Source organism: Urocampus carinirostris, chromosome 16 (assembly GCF_059441175.1).
Source record: "Urocampus carinirostris isolate Australia breed hairy pipefish chromosome 16, RoL_Ucar_1.0, whole genome shotgun sequence".
In the NCBI taxonomy this organism is placed as follows: domain Eukaryota; kingdom Metazoa; phylum Chordata; class Actinopteri; order Syngnathiformes; family Syngnathidae; genus Urocampus; species Urocampus carinirostris.
Window position 1 is genome coordinate 16,766,218 of NC_142364.1, and position 14,040 is coordinate 16,780,257.

Sequence of the window (14,040 nt, forward strand, 5' to 3'; positions counted from 1 at the left end):
GGAGGACTCAAACCTGCCTCCTGTGAGCCAATTAGTTGTGGGCAGGGCTTTAATTTGACCAATCAGAGAGGACATACACCTACCATCTGTGAAAATGTTACTGGTAGGCAGGCCTTCAATTCGACCAATCAGAGAGGACATACACCTGGCATCTGTGAGCCAATTAGTGAAGGGCGGGTCTTTAATTCGACCAATTAGAGATGACACACACCTGGCATCTGTGAGCCAATTAGTGGTGGGCGGGCCTTTAATCTGACCAATCAGAGATAACATAGATCTCGCATCTGTGAGCATGTTACTGGTGGGCGGGCTTTTAATTCGACCAATCAGAGATGGCATAGATCTAGCATCTGTGAGCCAATTAGTTGTGGGCGGGCCTTTAATTCATGCCCATTGCAAGTAATAATAGAATGTAGGAGGTACAAAATGCAGAGAGAGAAGATAAAGAAGAGGCTGGGGGATGAAGAAATAAGGGAAATGTCACTAAAATGATTGTTGGACTTGAATAGTATGCTCAAACAAAGGACATTTATATCATTTTTTGTGAAATATTTAGTGCCTCCTAGTGGTACAAAAAAACTTCAGTAAAAATAAATCAATTGAATACTAGGCAAAAATACATTGACAATAATACCCATGTTATTTTTATAAATATTGATGGCTCAGGATATTTGTATACCTAGTAGTTGACGTCAAGTTTGTCTGGCATCTTGCTGCTATGCTGTGCTCATTTGGTAATGTTTTTCATTCGCACTGTGCTATCAAGTGGTCAGATATTACACATACCTTTAAAGGTACCTTGTGTAATATTTAAAGGTACAGTACATTGTGTAATATTTGATCACTAGATGGTGCTGTATTGTCAAATGTGAACCAAAACCAGTGCCAAAGGAGCACAGCGTAGCAGCAAGATGCAGATAAACATAGCGTCGACTACAAGGTATGGATTCCACTATGTCAAAGAAATACAAATTTCTCGACCAATATTGGTGTGATAGTTCATGTATTTTTTCCTATTGTTGAAATCACAGTCGCTGTTTTTTTTTTTATTGAATGGAAGTTTTTTTTTGTCAACTAATTAAGACTGTGCTATATGTGTTTTTTTCTTCTCTAGTGTCGCTTTGGCTTCGCATATACAAGAATTGCTAACAAAGAGAAGAATCGCAAGGGCCGTACTCTTTTTCCGAGCCATGTGTATTCTTGGAAAGAGCCGAAATTGGCTCGCGAGCCATAGCTTTCCGACCCCAGCCTTACACTTTCCACTTTCATTTGAACATCCAACAAAATAGTGGAGACCCGTGACGTCACTGGAAAACTATCAATTCAGTGTCAGGCTAGTAACAGATAACCGGTCTCACAGTAAGACAGAAACTCAATCATCAGGTGAGTGGCATTTATTGTTCAGTCCTTGAGCGTTTCAGCTTTTCCGTGGCATGTGGCCCAAGCGCACTCTGCGTTCTCCTTCCAGGTTGTCCCGCGGTCCTCGTACACTTCCTATCAAATAGACGGCAGTGAGCTAGTCAAACGTGGACGGACATCTGCCAATCGCCCGACCTATCCTGACCTTCTTCCACACGGGAACTTTGGCCTTCAACCCTTCCAGCAGCCAGGCCACGGCCTTCTGCCCATGGTGGCGGTGAGGCGAGGAGACGGCCGCCACCACGCTGGCGTCGCCCACCGGAACCCACCTGACGAAAGGACGATTGTTGCGGTTAGCGCGGTCGCTCGACGCGTTAAGCGGGGTTATCGCGGTGAGCAACCCGAGGCGGTGGTGCACGCAGATGTGCCGGACGTCGGGCCAGCGCTCTCGCACTTCGCGGCACACGTCGGCGAGCTGCGATAAGACCATGGCCTCGTATGCTTCGTACTCCAGACCGATCACCTTCCTGCCGTCCATATGGTCCTCGCGGGTCGTGCCTGTTGAAGGTATTCGCAGACAGAACTGATTTTTACAGATTAGGCACAAAACATGTAATGTTCCTCCCCACAAAGATGCAAATGTATTGCAAAATACTCCACGTGCCAAGGGACTCAAGATATTTAGCCTCAAATTTGACTCCTCTGACTTGTTTCCAGGTGTGACGTCATGGAAGAAACGCAACACTTTCGAAAGGGTGAATCCCATTAACACAACATATGAGGCAGCTCCCAAACGGACAACTATAGTAGCACACTGTGGTTGCATACAGCTCATTTCTGCTTTGTTTTGCTCACTTGTCTGTTTTATCTGCGGAGTTTGCTTCAACCTACAAAAACTGTGTGAGGTAAGTTTACCTGCCACTGTTAGTCAAGTCATGTTTATTTGTATAACCCTTTATCACAAGGAGTCTCAAAGGGCTGCACAGACCAGAGTATTGCAAACTACAGACTATTATTACACCATCCCCCGATCTAAAACCTACATGAGGGCAAGGAAAAACTCAAAAACCATAGTCACACAAAAGTACGTAAATGTGTACAAAGTCCTGCCATTAACAAAACAGTATATCCAGAAAGTCATCACAATATGTTTCATACTTTCAGACAATAATCGTTTAACGCAACAACAAATTGAGGAATTTTACCAGAACGTAAGACTGTGTTTCTGTAGTGCTTCAAAGTCTCTGTGTTTCTGCCGATTTCACTTTCTCTTTCAAAACAATTAACGTTGTGAGCTGTAGATGGCGTTTAAGACCATTCCATATTTTTTACTACAAGGCAGGAAAATAATATTGCAGCGCATGTTCGTTTACCTTCGCCTCCTTTTAGGTTGGCAATTTTGGCTTTTTGTTTGTGTTTTTTGCAGCATAAATAGGTAGATAGATACTTGTCGCAGTTGGTATAATTTTGTTTGACTAGCTCCACGTTGGCGTCAGAGCTGCCAAGGGCTTTTCTGTTTTGTTTGCTCCCAGGTATTGCTCTTTGGCTACCTTGTGTTGTTTGGCAGGCTATCCTGGCGTTAGCGCTGGTTTTACTGTGTCCCCTGGCTTATTCCAATCCAGCTTATTGTCTTAGCATTGTTGGTTTCCAGGTAGCCTGGCTGCTCACTGGATGTTTTTTACTAGGCCAGCCACGTGTTTTTCCGCCGAGGCTCAGGTCTCGTTCATCAGTCGTGTTTAGCCCCCAGTCTCTTCGTGTGTGACTTTTGATATTTAGCCCCTCTTTGTTTTACCATCACTGCATCCACCTGCGAGACAACCCCTACACATTCTCCACAAATTCTTGGCTTAAAACACTCGTAACCTCTTCAACCAACCGGCTCGCTAAGGTGCTGGTGTTTCTCTGATGACGTCACAACTCAGGTTGACAAAAACAATACATACAGTCTTTAAAATGCAGGATCTCTCAAAATAATCGGAATACACTGTTGAAGTATATATAGATTTCATGCAAAAATGATGTACTATTTCCCCACATTTGTCATGTTTGAAAATTGAAGAATCCCCTTCAATGATTAAACTGTTAACATAAACTATTTCCCCAAAACATTCCGCCCCAACAAGTACCTATGAAAAGGGAAATGGCGCCACAAGACGGGTTGCTGACGGCTGCCACTGCCTCCTCTACGGACAGGGATTCATGGCTGAGCTTGAAGAAGTCACGCCCCTTTTGGAAGAGATGATTAATGACCGGAGAAGACAAAGGACTTCAGAGGCAACCTTTTTTTATGTTTTTATATGATTGTTTGGACCAGTTGTCCCCATCTTTTTCTGTGACCAGTTTAATGTCAGAAAATATTTTTATAAATAATAACATAGTAGTCAGAGTAATAAAAATAATAACTCTGAATCCACTATGTAATCACTAAAACCACTAGGGATGTAGATTACAAACAAAAAGGCTTTCGTTTGTATCCCTTCATCACACTTTTTTTTACTCACGGTACAATATTGTAAAATATGTGCAGCCATGATTAAAATCAATCACCTAAACTATGAACACAATACCATAATGAAATTGACAATATTCAATGTCCCATTCATCATCAGATACAAGTATTGAGGTTGTGGTGGTTTCTTGTGGTGAACCTTATTCTAATTACTGAAAAACTACCAAATATATTCCAATATTATCATATAAATAAGCAATATTTTCTAATGGCTCTGGAGGTAATCTAATTTTCAACGGGCACAAAAGACACGTTTCCTTGATATAAGAATTCCATTAGACCAAAGAGGCCAATACGGTATCCGTGTTGTATTGCTCTAGTTATATTTTTGTAATATTTTGCGAGTGTTACTGTACTTTTATTTTGTAGCATTACGCTCGCTGTATTTTTGTGGTATTTTTAGAGTATGTATGTACTTTTATTTTGAAGTGTTTCCACGCTAATATTTATATCATTTTTGTATCATGTCTGTAGTATTTTTGTAGTATTACTGTAGAAGCAGATTGTAAAGCGCTTGGGGGGGTCTTCAGTGACTTTTTAAAAGCGCTATATAAATGCAGACCTTTTATTTACATCATCAGTCACCTATATATGTCAGCAAAAGTGGGATAAAATCCATTTGAAAGCAAAAATATCCGCAATTTTCTATCATTCATTAAACTATAATTAAATAAAGTGAAATGAGAAATAACGTACAGTGAAATAAAACGATTCCTGTTGTATGATACAATAATGAATGAAGATCATCTCAGGGGCCAAAGAAAACCATCTCGGGGGACTTTGACATTGTTGCAATGTCATGATTTTTGGGTAAGCGTTTTCGTTCTTTTAATATCGGAAAATTGCAAAGAATATTTCATTAGGATTATTTTTTCCATTACTGCGCACTTGTCTGTTGTAGAGTATTCAACGTTTGGTCAGAATTCTGTTTCGCAATGTCAGAAAACGATCAAACAATGTCAAGACATAAGAAGTGAATACTGTGTTTTTTAAGTCAATCACATAGAGATGTTATCTGACTAATACTGCTGGATTGTGAGGGTGGGGCATTTGCCCATCAAATGTTGCCGTGACAACTCACCCACAGTGGGCCCGCCCCTCCCAGAAGACCATAACTGAGAGCTGGTCCATGTCTCACATTGTGTAGCCACCATTCAGAATAACTAAACAAGGTTTTTTAGACGTTTTCCTGACTTAATGATCTGAAAACGTTTGTGGTTGGTCCAAAAAGGCGAGACAATTTTTGAAAAGAATAAACTTGGCTCTTTGATTCAATTGGTCATTAAATTGTTTGTTAGAATAATTTATTTACCACCCATATTCGCTATACTGTTGTTTTGTTGCTATCAGTCTATCATGTACTATAGCTGTTCTTTGATTACCACACCCCTTCAAGCCGATCTGTTTTTATATAACCTTTATACAAAAGAGGAAAATGGCAGGAATAGGCTGGGGGAGCGGGAACAGGGAATGGAATTCTGTTATCTGACACCTCCCTGTGTCTCTCCTTAAAGGTTCAAAATGCATTAATGTCTTCTCTCCTTCTTTTGAGTGTCTACGAAATTTTGAACCTAACAAGGGCGGCAATGTTACCGCCTTGGGATAGTCACGAGCGGGGAATCTCACGTTGGGCGGCCGGGCGCTCATCCCCCGCTCAGCGGCGGCACCACGGCCACTTCGTCCCCGTCCCGCAGCGTCAGCGGCTTCGGGTCGTCGATGGCAACGTACTGTTGGCGGACCGCTAACACCACGTGACCCTGCAAGGTGCGCAACCTGCGGTACACAAACGTGTCACGACCGGCCGATTTTCCCTTTGCGCCCGGCGCCACATTATGACCTGGGGTGTTGTTCTTGCAGGCGGGTCCAAAGGTTCAGGCTGCTGATTGGCGTGTCCACTTGTAAAAGCTCCTCCCGGAGGCCGCTGAGCTCGGCGCTCTTAGCGAAGTACAGCACACACACCTGCGCCGAGTAACGGAATGCATGGTACCGTGTTACATCATTAAGATTCCCCCCCAAAAAGGTACAGTAATCGTATCCCGTTACACAGATAAAAAGACGTACTGAAACTACAGGTGCATTCAGTTAAAATAAGGATTCTAATTCCATTGACTATTGAAGGATTTTATACATTTGACTATAAAGGATTTTATACGATTGAATACAAGTTACATTTATTGAGTGCAATGAAGATTTTCACCGAGTAGGCTTAAGTTCAATGAGCAGTGAAAGTTCAGGGCACCCTGGTAGGAAATATTGTTTACAGGAATGGCGGGAACGGGACATAAGGCTGATAAGATAATCAGCACATCCGACGACGCAGAAAGGCCCTGATGACAAAGGACGGCAGGCATTGTTTTGAGAAATGCTCGGTGCTGTTTTGAGTTTTCCAGACATCGTGGCGAGGTGGTACAGCTCACGTTGGGCTTCATTGGCATGCCCATGGGAGGAGCCGGCACACCATCTTGCGGAAACACGTTGGCCGAGAGTAGAAGGCTAGAGGACTTCAGACAAAGGCCCCCCAGAGTCTCCAACGACACTGATTCGACTAATTCGTCCATTTTCGATGGAATACACTTAGTTAAATCAATTAATGGAATTAAATCTGCCCCTGTGTGAAAATGTCAGCTTTTCTTGTTCATCTTTTCCATTAAAAAACGAGCGCGCAAAAATTATCGGGTGAATGTAGGTTGTGTTTGGTTAGTGGAGTCAGATAACTAATTCGAACAATTTGGTAAACGGTACATTTTGATATTTTAATTCCCCACAATATCCATGCACATAATGCGCCGATAGACGAATTTTCTCTATCATTTCAATTCCCCGACACGACATGCATGCGCGATTCTGTACGGACGGCCAACTCATCTACTAAGGCAGAAATTCACAATAATTTGTCATTACTAACTAGCCTCCTGCAGGTCTTGTGGTCTTTGCGAAACCACGTGAGGTCGGTAACGCTCATGGGATGACTCCCCCACACAAAACAGTACTCTCCTCTCCCCTCTTTCTTGTAGCACACTTCTCACATGAAAACAGTCACAGGTTCCAAAAAACCTCAACATGAGGTCTTAGATCTCGCGGACGAGTGACTAGCTGGAGTGGAAAACCGCAACCAGACCTGGTCAATCATTGAAATACGTGTCTGAGATCTGAACCGAAATTGAGTCGACATTGCAATGTGACGTACTGCCGTTATGGAATCGGATTATACTGCATTTTTTTAAGGATTTATGGATATCTGCGGTATTATTGTATTATTACTGTGGTTGTAGTTTTATAGTACTTATGTCAAACTATTTATGTGGCAATATTTTTGTATCAGTGTAACTGTAGTGGTATTTTGAAGTATTTTCATACTAGTATTTCTTCAGTATTTATAACTAATTGTACTTTTGTAGCATTTTTGTTGTAATTTACTGTAATGACATTTTTGTATCGTAGCATTACTCCAGTTGCCGTTTTGTAGTATTTCTGTCGTAATATTCATGTAGCAGTATGTTTGTATCATAGTGTCACTGTCGTGGTATTTGAAGTATTTACATACATACTACTATCTTTGTAGTATTTCTTCAGTATTTTTTTAACATTACTGTAATTTTATATTTGAAGTATTTCTGTCATATTTTCATACATCACATCACATCACATATTCAGATTCAGATTCAGATCTACTTTATTGTCATTCTAGTACACGTGTATACAGAACGAAATGTCGACTTCTCCTCTAGGTGTGTCAGGCTCAGGTGAAGCGCAGAGGAGATGGCATCCCTGGTGGAGCGGTTTGTCCGGTAGGCAAACTGAAAGGGGTCGAATGAGGAGGGGAGACTGGAGGTGATGTGCTTTTTAACCAGTCTCTCAAAGCACTTCATTATGATAGGAGTCAGTGCAACGGGCCGGTAATCGTTGAATGATAAGATCTGGGGTTTCTTTGGCACAGGGATGATGTTGGCAATTTTGAAGCATGATGGTACTTTGGCTTGGTCTAGCGAGGTGTTGAAAATGTCTGTTAGTACACAAGCCAGCTGATCGGCGCACTCCCTAAGTACCCGCCCCGGAATGTTGTCCGGGCCTGGAGCCTTCCTTGTGTTGACCCCTCTCAGGGTCTTTCTCACGTCGGTTGAGTCCAGGTGGAGTGCCCTTTCGTCCTGATTTGGAACCGCTTTCGCTGCAGTGGTGCCGTTTTGTGCCTCGAACCTTCCAAAGAATTTGTTGAGGTCATTCAGAAAGTCCATGCTAGTGTCCTGCACTGGGGCGGTGGTTGGCTTGTACAGTATTTGGTAATGGCCTGAATGCCTTTCCACATATCCCTGGTGTTGGTTTTATTGAGGAAACGTTCCTGGATTTTTTGACTATACGTTCGCTTTGCTAGTCTGATAGCACGGTTCAGGTTAGCCCTCGCTGATCTCAGCGCCTCCTTGTCACCACATTTAAAGACAAGGTTCCGTACTTTTAGTTGTTTGCGTATCTCAGCAGTCATCCAGGGCTTCTGATTGGCACGGGTGCATATAGTTTTGGTATTGCTGACGTCTTCTGCGCATTTACTGATATAGGCTGACACAGAAATGGCGTACTCATCTATATTTATTTTGTTGTTGTAAGTGGCAGCCGATTTAAACATGTCCCAATCAGTGCAATCAAAGCAGTCCTGTAGTGCCTCCATTGCCCCCTCAGACCACACCCTCACCTGCTTCACTGTAGGTTTTTCTCTGGTCAGCAGGGGCTTGTATGCTGGAATTAGCATAACAGAAAGGTGATCTGATGAGCCAAGGTGGGGGCGGGGGGCTGCTTTATATGCACCTTTGATGTTTGTGTAGGCCAGGTCTAATGTGTTCCTACCTCTTGTAGCAAAACTCACCTGGTGGTATTTTGAAGTATTTCCATACTATCTTTGTAGTATTTCTTCAGTATTTTTAATATTACTGTAAAGGTATGTTTGTAGTATTTCTGTTGTAATATTACCGTGATTGTGTTTTTGTATCATAGTATTACTGTAGTAGTATTTATGTAGTATTTTTTTTATCAGAATGGACACAAAATAATATTTTAGGTACCTGTTTAACACTACATTTGATATTTTGTTTTGTAGTAATTATTTTGTATTTTCGTTGCAGGCACACAAAAGGACAATGGTTGGTACCCAAGCAAAAGGTTGTATTACTATATTTACTATTATGTATACATATCGTTATTATATTTTTTGACCATTTTTTTTGGGCAGGTTGAGTGAAGAAGCCCAAAATCTACAGAGGTGGATTTGTGTCTTTAATATTCAATCCCCAAAAATTAAAAAAAAAATTAAAAATAAAAAATCTTCACTTTAATGATGAAACAGTTTAAATCCAAATATAAATTTTTGATCACTGATTAAAAAATAAATAAATGCAAAAATACAAATATTTTTTGGGGGGGATTGAATCATTTTGACACAAACATCCCACAGTGTTTCCCCATTGGTCAGACATGTTTGAGTGACAAGCGTCTATACTAGGGGTGCCAAACAGGCGGCCCGCGGGCCAATTCAGGCCCGCTAAGGGATTGAGTCTGGCCTGCGAAAACGCTGTGGGAAGCGCAAGAGAAAAACGAGCTGTGGGTTGAAATATGTCCACTTGATGTTGCCAAAGCCAGGTGCCTCTCACAAACGCGTACTTGTATTTCTTTGTTTCTCTCTTTCTATCAGTCTCTTACTCCCTTTTTCTCTCACCCTCTAGGTCTCGCTCTTATACTCTTTGTTCCTCTTTGTCTCTTTCTGTCTTTTTAACTTATTTTGTTCTCTCTTCCTTTTTCCTCTCTCTCTTGCTTTCCCCTTCTCTTTCTCCCCTTCTATATTTCTTTTGATTTCTTTCTCTCTCTTTCTTTCTTTCCCCTTCTCTATTTCTCTTTTTAACTATTTTGTTTCTCATATTCTCTCTTTTCTCTCTCCCTTTTCTCTATTTTCTTTGTCTTACCCTCTTTTTCTCTACCTCTCTTTCTCTTATTTCTTTCTCTCTAATCTACTAGTCCAGCCCCCGAGAGAATGTTTTTTCCAATAGCATGACCCCCAAAAAAGAAAACAGTTTATTTATTATTTTTTTTAAATTGACCATGGCCACCCCAAATGCCCAAACGAGTAAAGCAAGTTAATTGAAAGGTCTCGCAAACCCTAATTATAGGGTCACTAAATGTGAGAGGATGTGGAAGTAAAGTGACTGAGTTGAAGAAAGAGGAAATCAGAAGGATGATGACTAAAAGGAAGGTTGATGTTTTAGCCTTGAGTGAAACAATAATAAACTATACACAGACAAAAACAGATTACTTCAATTTAAAAAAAACATTTTCAATGAAATAAAAAAAGGTTAAAATGCATCTTTTGAATGTCAACTATTTTTTGGGCATTAAAACACTATATTTTTTTGAAACTTTTTTTGTTTATTTATTGAAGAGAAGGATTTTTTTGTTTTGTTTCGGGGGTATTGAATAATAAAGACACAAATCTACCTCCATTAAAATCGCCCTGCATTACTATCGGTTGCCTGCTCACAGCCGAATGTTGCGAGAAGCGTTAAGAACGCGTTAACGTTAGCACAACTTTTTAGGATTGTCGAGAAACTCGCAGTTAAAATTTCAGCAACACAAAAATAATACAAACGGATAAAGGTTTGCTACATAAGCCGACCGGAAACTCACGCGCGCGGTCATGAAGATAAGACGCACTCCCTCTCATGTGACAATAGTCAGGGAACCAAAGACTTTCGATCAATTTAGTTTCGCTCTCTGGGACGAGCCCTGACGTCGGACCAGAACACGATATGATTGGCTCGTTTTCTTTCTCTACGGTTTTTAAGGTTATTCTAGGAATTAGTGACACCCGCTGTCCTTACCAAGAATTACGCCTTTTTTTCTAAATTAATAGTATATTCTTGTATTGCGTAGTTTAATCCCTGTTGCGCTGGAGAAAAACAACATTTTGAATTGACAGTTAGTTTTGTCATGCAGGGATTCCAAGTTGAAATTAATTAGTATAAACAAGTTGAAATGATTTTGAAGTTCACGGCAGAGTTTTAAGAGAATAATGGATTTAAAAAACAAAAAACAAACAAAAAAAACGTCAATCATTTATTTTGTGCCGAATAATTCATTATTAGTAGTATACTGAAGGAACCCCCCCCCCCCCTAATTTTTGGAATTTCTTTTTTTCTTCTTTTGTTTCTTTGCCCCCAAGCTTTTTACTTATTTCTCCCTCTTTTTTTTATGTTGTACTCCATTTTAATTATTTATTTTGTTTTTCGTATTTGCTTTTTTTTCTTAGCTTTTTAATATTTTTCAGCTTTTTCCTTTTTTTTCATACTCCATTCTATTTTTCTTTTGTTTCCTTTTTCCTCACGTTTACTCCTTTTGTACCTGCTTTATTACTTTCTCTTTTTTTCCTTGTATGTTTTCTTTTTTTCTCTTGCTTTTTCTTTTTTTGTTGCGTTTTTCCTTTCTTATTTTTTTCTGCTTTTTTACTTTTCCCCATTTCTTTTGTCCCCCCCCCCCCCCCCCTGTTTCGTGCCTTTTTTTTACATTATTATTTTCTTATTTCCTTCCTTTTTATCTGTGTTTCTCGTTTTTCAGACTGCACCCTCACCCCTACATTCAGTTTTCTTTCGGTGGGCAGAGCATCCAAATAAGTTGAGCAAAATTCAGCACTCTTTTACTGTAAATTCTTTGCTCACATTTGCCCCATTGTTTCGGTTAGTTAAAGGTGGTCTCCGTCCCTTAAAAATAGTCTTAATTGCTGACGCCATCTTCTGGCAGAAATCATCATTGCAGCACCTCTTGTGCGTGCATGTATGTCAATTTCTTTTTTCCTTTGTCATCTTTTGTGGAGTTTATGTCGGCATTTGGACTGTATTTGAAACAGTCCTTTTTTACTTCACTATTTTCATCCTGGAATAAAAGAAAACCGTCAGCCCGCGCGTGATATCACTCTCCTACCCCCTCCAGCATAATACACGTTGTGACCGGAAGATAAAAGTAGAGAGGCGCGAAGGGAAACAAATATAAAGCCCCTTTGAACTCAGTGGGACATTGCTAACACAAACTAAGAGAAAATATGTAATTTTAAACTTTTTAAAGACACCTTGAAGAGCCATAAAAAACAACTCAATCAGGTCTTATTTCTTATATGTTAAAAAAATAACACGGTTACCCTAAGAAATTTAAAAAATTGTATCAATGACGCTTTACAGTACTCGTTGTGGAGAAAAGTAATTTTGTTTCAGAAACGCATTACTTCCCAAACTGGTTAGTCAGGTCACATTTATCTGCATCACAGAAACTCTCAAAGTGCTGCACAGACTCACTCAACTATAAAACAATCAACTGTTAAATAAAAAAAAGTAATAAATTGGATGGCAGAAGTTGTGCTTTTTACTCTTGTTTATTCTTCCCAGCAAGCACCTCTCACTCCTGACCCTACGATTTCCTATGCCTTACATCGCCCTTAGTAATAAATTAAATTCATAATATGCCATCCCGCGACCTCAGATCGTCTTCCTCCATCCATCTCACTATACCCCCTGCCCGCCTCAGCTTCATGGCAAGCAGAGCTTTCAGCCGCTCTGCCCCCCAGCTCTGGAACTCATTGCGCCTGACCTCCGAAATCCTGGCTATTTATTAACGGTACTTGCGTGTTTTACTCTTTGTTTATTGTTGTATCCAACTCATATGTACAGCGACCTTGGGTGTCCTGAAAGGCGATTCAAAATACAATGTATTATTATGTTTATTATTACAACATGAACAAATTTGAAGAAGTCAATCATTTCATTCTCTCAGACAATTTTTTTCAACCTGGCTCTAAAGTCAAAGGTGACTAGGGAGATGCGAGGGGGGTTCTCCCAGCTTAACTTTGCAGAACGAAACTTGCACCCCTTACTCTACCCCTGCCCCTATGCTTTATGGGGAAATAGGATGGACTTTGTCTTCTTTTAAACACTCTTTGCTAGAGAAAGGAACAAAATGAAGGGGAAGGGGAGTACAGTAAATACATTTAGCTTCATGTTTGCTCATTAGTCTCAACAATCCTCGCTGGTTCCAGAATTAGTTTAGTGACAAGCGGTGAGGTTCATCGCACTGTTTTTTTATCATATGTTGACAAAAAAAAGAGACTACTATTTTAATCTTCGGCTGCTGAAATGAGAGAACGTCTTTGTGCATGAATACATTTCTCCAATGTAGTCCTTTTGCTATAAATTCAACCCACCTCCCCTTTTACAGCCACAGATTCCGTCAAAAAGAAGGAACTTCAAAAGACTCCCCATTCGTCCCACAAGATCTTTTCTTTATCTTTCATTTTGTTTCCTCTTGGATTATTGGTTTACCTAAACCACGTGATAAACTCACCTATGCCCGCGATGAACAGAACCACACCGCCTACCAACGGCGTCTCTACGCCCATCTCCCCACGCCAAAGGTTTGGATCGAAATTTTCTGGGAAATACATATTAGAGATGTTTCAGGTAAAACCTCAAGGCCCCATGTGTGAATAGGGTCTGCACTTGCATAGAGCCTTTCAAGTCACTAAAGACCTCCCATTCACACACACACACACACACACACACACACACACACACACACGGATAGCGGAGTCAGCCATACTTATCGGCAGCATTAGGGGTTCAGTTTCTTGCCCAAGGCAATTCAATATTACACCCGGAGAAGTTAGAAATAAAACCTGCAACCTCTTGGTCCCATGACGAGCGCTCTACCTCCTGAGCTACTGCCAATGAGAAGCCACCAGTCCATTGACTTATGACCATGGTCAAAATAAGCCCTGGCAATTACATTTTCAATTTGCCTGCATGAAACCCCTACCTAAAATAGGCCTGCAGAGGGATGGGCGCTATCGTGGAGCAGCATAACATTCACTGACATTTACACTTGGGAGAAACAAGCAGGGAATTTCCCGTTTTAAACGAATGTGTTCTCCTTATGTCAAGCCCGACTCCAATAATCCACAACAATACCCCCTTTGGGAGTTTATCTCCCACACCGAATCAAACAAAAATACCCGAAAAATAAAATCTAAAAATTAATACAGAGTAATGGTATGGTATGGTATCATAGCTTCTAATACACAGACATAATGACCCAAATTGTAAAATTTAAATGCCGGCGCGTCAGTCTGCTGCAATTGATTTAACTTTTGTTGA

General features: G+C 40.7%; 2 protein-coding genes across 2 annotated transcripts; both read right to left on the reverse strand.

Moving 5' to 3' along the window:
- Positions 1 to 1,379: 1,379 nt before the first annotated feature.
- On the reverse strand, positions 1,380 to 5,632 carry mocs2 (molybdenum cofactor synthesis 2). Its single transcript, XM_088356021.1, has 5 exons — positions 5,495 to 5,632; positions 3,486 to 3,585; positions 1,761 to 1,917; positions 1,565 to 1,688; positions 1,380 to 1,494 (listed from the first exon to the last, which is right to left on the reverse strand). Exons 1-5 carry the CDS (start codon positions 5,513 to 5,515, stop codon positions 1,402 to 1,404), a joined length of 495 nt encoding a protein of 164 aa, XP_088212147.1. The 5' UTR covers positions 5,516 to 5,632; the 3' UTR covers positions 1,380 to 1,401.
- Positions 5,495 to 10,646, reverse strand: LOC148350456 (molybdopterin synthase sulfur carrier subunit). Its single transcript, XM_088356023.1, has 3 exons — positions 10,532 to 10,646; positions 5,706 to 5,827; positions 5,495 to 5,641 (listed from the first exon to the last, which is right to left on the reverse strand). Exons 1-3 carry the CDS (start codon positions 10,541 to 10,543, stop codon positions 5,512 to 5,514), a joined length of 264 nt encoding a protein of 87 aa, XP_088212149.1. The 5' UTR covers positions 10,544 to 10,646; the 3' UTR covers positions 5,495 to 5,511.
- Positions 10,647 to 14,040: the final 3,394 nt, after the last annotated feature.